General features: G+C 34.3%; 1 protein-coding gene across 1 annotated transcript; it reads right to left on the bottom strand.

The window, feature by feature from the left end:
- Positions 1-1,662: 1,662 nt before the first annotated feature.
- LOC118063029 (histone deacetylase 17-like) lies at positions 1,663-3,267 on the bottom strand. The gene is made up of 6 exons (XM_035076940.2): positions 3,261-3,267; positions 3,013-3,087; positions 2,641-2,657; positions 2,468-2,558; positions 1,990-2,060; positions 1,663-1,855 (listed from the first exon to the last, which is right to left on the bottom strand). Exons 1-6 carry the CDS (start codon positions 3,265-3,267, stop codon positions 1,748-1,750), a joined length of 369 nt encoding a protein of 122 aa, XP_034932831.1. The 3' UTR covers positions 1,663-1,747.
- Between the last annotated feature and the right edge of the window lie 2,505 nt (positions 3,268-5,772).

Raw genomic sequence — 5,772 nt, 5'->3', positions numbered from 1 at the left:
TTCGGTTTAACTGGTTTGGAAGGGAAAAAAACCGAATCGAACCAAACCGAAATTAATCGGTTTGAACCGGTTTTCGGTTCGGTTCGGTTCAAAAAATTAAAAAAAAAATCGGTTTGGATGTTTATTTTGGTTTAAAACCGAACCGAACCGGAAATGCTTAGCCCTACTTTACATGGTCTAAGTCTATGTCTCACATGCTACTCGAGATATTAGCTGAGGAGGCACTTAAAGAAAACAAACTTTGTTCCACCTTTAAAGTAGAATCTTTTGTTAAGGTGGCTACATAAATTAGTCAAAAGTTCAACATGCAATGTGAGCCTAAGCATGTTGACAATCATCTCAAAACTGTGAAAAAAGAATGGGGAATTATAACTAAACTTAAAAATAAAAGTGGCTTTGGTTGGGATGATTGTTTGAAGATGATTACAGTTTCGAAAGATGTATATGGTGAAGAAGTTAAGGTATGATAAATATTATACTCTTCGTAATTTTTATATTTACTTTTGTTTCCAAAATGTTATACAGGGAACTAAAAAATTGCATATTCTAAACTTTATGAATATGCACATCCCAATCATGACAAGTATCTCAATAAAAAACTTGATATGTATGAGGCAATGACAATTATTGTTGGAAAAGATATGGAAACCGGAAATTATACCAAATCATATTCTGATGTCAACTTGGAAGAGAACACTGAAGAATAATCAATTTCAATTGGAAATGAAGGGGAATATGAAGAAATTTCAAAAGGAAAAGAGACATCTTCCTCTAGTGCACAAAAGAGGCAACATAGGAAGAGAAATAACATGCATGAAGATGATAATGTTGAAAAGTTGTCTAAAAAGATTGGAGATGTAGCATTTGCAATCCAAAGCCTTAGCAAAAATCAACTTGATGTTAATGAGCATACAAAAGTGATGAAAATGAAGACTTTGATGAGATCACTCTTGAGGATGCATTTAATCACTTGGTCTAACATGAATTGTTGGCAAAAGCATTTATGGCAAAAAATACTAATTTAAGGAAAATTTGGGTTCAAAATTTTGTGAACCAACACTGCTACAGGTCTGATTGCTAAGATGATTTTACTATGATAAGAAAGTTTATGTTTGTTATTTGACAAGTATGTTTACTTGTTTAATTCGGTCCAGCATGTTTATGTTTGTTAATTTGAACTAATATGTATGAATATTGCATCAAAACTTAATATTTATACATGACCATATTTAATGTAAGATATTTATATTTATTTCTTAATGCTTATTTGATATATATTAAAAGGATATTACAGGGATAATTGTCTATACCCGTAAAAAAAAAAATCTTTATCCAAAAAACCCATCAAAATATTTTTGTATTTATTTATCTTTTAAAAAAATCTTCATACCAAAAAATCCAAATATCTAAACTCTTACTTAATACCATAAACTAATTTGGCTCTCTTCATATGAAAAAAAACATATTTTAAGCTTTTAAAATTGAAAAAAAAATATTAATAGATTTTTTTAATAAAAAATTTCACAAGGTTATATCTCTATAATATTATATGACATATATATAATTATATTTTATAAAATAAGCTATATATAAATATAGAATATAATATAAAAATTCGTCAACTAATTAATGACTTCCCATGCACAAATAGCTAGTTTAGTTTCCTTTAATCCTTTTGCAAAGCACTGCAGATTTGACTAATTGAATCTTTGATTGGTTAGCTTAGCTACTTAACAAATACTTGCATCTAACTCACCTCTTGCATCTGTACACTTGGAGCATGTTGGATGCAACGGAGATTTTCTAGTACTTGCATTTTGATTGTGCTAAGATAAGATTTGCTATTTAAGTTCTCCTGCTCACTCAAACAAAAAAGAAAAGAAATATTAGGAAGGCTGCAAGAATGCAGGATTGGCACTGACAATTTAAACTAGGTCAGACTTAAATAGCAAACCAGGAATCACAGGGAGTTTCAGTGCAGTTACATACCATGAGTCCACCAGGACTTTTCAATGAATAATCAGGGGCAAAATATTTAATATACTCATTTTCTGGAATCTCTGCAAGAAAATTGGATTACAACAAAATCAGGTGCTAGAAAAGAGTAATCTGAGCTAATGAAATATGACGTGTAGTGGGAGAAGTGTTAACGATAAATGGCATGGAAAGGGTAGAAGATGAGGCCAGCCATGATTAATGGCATGCATTAACCGAAAAATGCAAAATTGTATATAATATGACATTAAAAAATAAAAGAAAGCAAACTTTCATAACATGATATTATTAATGACATGCCACTTCCCAACCCCAGAAACGCTACATAACCTAAGAACTCCACATCAACTCACCACAGAACATCATGTAGTTATGTTTACAATTTCTTCACAGAGGGTGATATGTTAGAATTCATCTTCCATGCTCAGTTTTTCCTTTCAATTAGAAAAAGGAAGTGATTATATTAGCATACCATTGGGCAGTTCTGTGTCTAAAAGAACTCCTGTTTCAACGGTCCAACATCGAGCAACATTCTCTTTTGTGTATCCCCCACCTCCTGTAACCTGCAGGGGAGTAACTTCTCGTGAGCTTTGACATTTCATAAGAGCAGACTACTAATAGGAATTGGAGCAAATAAGAACATACCAACAAGGGCAAGTTGTCTGGAACAAGAATGATATATAGATAAAAGGTTCATAGAAACCAGGGAAAATATTAGGAGGCAGCAGAATATTTCTGAGGTTGTTGCATCCCTGTTTCACTAAATATCAGGGCAGACAAACTGAGTTTGAGGGGGAGAAACATAATGTTGCATCATTCAAAAAAAAAGAAGAAACAGATTTAGAGTAACCAGCAACGCTTTGTATGAAAACAGAAAACATAATGTTCCTGATTGTTCAACCTATGTGCAGCATCTGTCAGAAAATGTCAGTCAGCATTTAAGGTTGAATGGTAAATAAAGCTAAATGGTCAAACCAAACAATGCTATGACAGCAGTCTTCTCTTGTTTTCATTTACCTATAGTTCCACCAGCATAAATCTGACAAAATTCAAACAAGTTTTCGAAGACAGGGCAATCTTCTCCAAGGTTATCTGTGAAAAGAAGATCGGGTAATATAAACATGTAACTGAAAGTTGAAAGAAAATTTTAAACATCAATTTATCATACATTTCAGTAGTACATCCATAAAAGACATAAAAATTTCACCAAATGCAAAGATACCACTAAAAGAAACAACAAATCACATAAACATGGAGAAACTCACAGCCCATGATAATCTAGTGTAACCACTCAGACTTCAAGAGTCCACTAGCATTACAATAGCTTATCAGAATTACCAAATCCACAGATACACCTAAAATAACCTATATATATATATAAAAGGCTTAGGCAACAAATATTTTTTTACACTTGAAAAAAAAAATGTTATTGAGTTACTACATAGCACATACTAGTATGCTAGTTTTCAATAACAATATGAGACTTGACATATTCGAAACCTAAATCGGTCTAGTTTAAAGAAAAAAAGTGGAAAAATTAACTAAATATGACCTGATTAAAAATATAAGTAGACTCATAATCTAGTTGATCCGGGTAAAAACAATGAACTCTTAATTACACATTCCACATTGATTTGGTTAAAAAGAAATGGTGGGTTCTAAAACACCTAGCTAGGCAAGTTATTGCATATAGTAGTTGAGTAGTTGTATCATGTTGTCTAGAACATAAAAATATCTTCATCTAAAAAAAAGGGCTCGGATGCAATATGAGGTTTGTAGCTGTAAATGAATTCTTTAAAATAAGTGGTAGTTTAATGACACTACAAATATTATAATTAGTAGATATTACTGGAAGGAGTTTTTAAAATATAGTCTTTTATTAAAACTAAAACCATACACTACAAGATTTCACAGTTTTACCGACGGAAATATTCCGTCGGTGTGTGATAGAAATTTCATCGGTAAATAATTTACCGACTATATTACCGACGGAATACTCCCGTCGGAATACCTTTTGTCGGTGATTCCACATTCCGTCGCTATATCGGTCGGAAATACAAAAAAAACTTTTACCGATGGTTTTACCGACGGACCGTGCGCGCCAAAAAAAAAAAAAAAGTTTCCCGCTTGGAATATACCGACGGAATATTTTCCGTCGGTGTTATAAAAATACCGACGGAATAAATCTGTCGGCAAAAGTGTCGGTGATATTTTATACCGACCGAATATTTCCGTCGGGAAATTTATACCGACGGATTTGTTCCGTCGGTGACGGTGGCGGACACTGTCCAATGCCGACGGAGTTATTCCGTCGGTAAATCCCTGTGTAATTGTTTTTTAATTATTTTGAAAAAATGATATAAATTAATGGTAATACAAACCAATTATGCAAATAAAATTTATATTAAGCAACAAAAACTCAAAGTGAAATAATATTCATTACAAAATGAATGTGTTTCAAAAAAACATTAAACAAATTTTTAAATGTAAATAATGTTAATTAAAAATTAATATAAAGGTGGAGGAGGAGGAGGAGGATGGGGGTTTGGCGGCCAAAAAGGATTAGGCGCACATGTTCCACCTTGTGTCATGTTCATGACCATTTGCCGAAGATCTTCATAGGCCGCTCTTTGTTGTTCAGACTCTGCTCTGTGTTGTTTGTTCGCCAATCTTTGCTCTTCTTTGAGTTGTGTGTATGCCTCTGATAGGTGGTCGCACCTTTGCTGCAAGGCCACAAACTCTTTAGATTGGGAGCTCGATACAGATTGGGAGCTCCCAGCGGTTGAAGCAGTACCGGTCGACCGCAAGTTGGCCGCGGTAGTGTTGGAGAGCCCGTAAACCCAATTTTTATCGGGTCCACCTGACGATCCAGCCTCCATCCACAAATCCGGATCGAATTCCGGATGGGTCGATGGATCGTCCCCGTATCTCTCCCTCAACCGATTATTATAGGTCTCCTGAAAAAAAAAATCATCATATTCAATTCAATAAACATAATAATAACTTACAAAACAAAATAAAATGGTTGAACAAACATACCACAAAATGTTGAGCACGGTTGTCAACGAACTGTTGCGTCCCCTTTTGGCGGTCATGACTTCGCACGTGCGTCTCCACAAACAGCTCCATAGGGCTCGGCTCACGTCCAAAAGACATAGCGTATAATGAAAAAAATGTATTAACAACAAATTAATTGAACGATATATTTCATTTAAGTTAATCTTACCATCCGTTTCGCATGTGCAGAAAACGGAACGAAGCCGCCGGTGTGCGTTGTCACCGAGCCATGAATTGGCCGATTCCGGTTGTCAGCACCGGACTGTGAGCGTCGAGTGAACCGCTCAGACGTCACGTGCTGAAGATAGTGCGGCCATATATCTTCCGGGATGTATATTGGTTTGAAATCCCTCCAAACTGCAACATCGTTCCAGCCTTGGAACCCCTTATCCCTCGCTGTTTTTTTTGCTTTTTTCTGGGTGTCATACCAAAAATCACGCATGAAAAAATTACATTTCGAAACATAAATAATTATGTAAAAAAAAGTCGTATTGTTTTCGATGTTACCTAATTGCCGCGTGATTTTCCCACACCCTCCTCACAACAGTGTCATGTTCATCGTCCCAGCAGAATCGATGTTGTATATAAAAAAATAATTTTTTAAAATGTTAATAATTTATTTACAATTATAACTTGAATTTATTAGAAATAAGCTGAAAATTATATATTAACACGAACCTCAAATCTACGAAACCATGCATTGATTTGAGGCATCCATTC

Source organism: Populus alba, chromosome 1 (assembly GCF_005239225.2).
Source record: "Populus alba chromosome 1, ASM523922v2, whole genome shotgun sequence".
Taxonomy (NCBI): domain Eukaryota; kingdom Viridiplantae; phylum Streptophyta; class Magnoliopsida; order Malpighiales; family Salicaceae; genus Populus; species Populus alba.
Note: the sequence above shows the minus strand (reverse complement) of the source record. Positions and strands in the feature narration are given on the sequence as shown.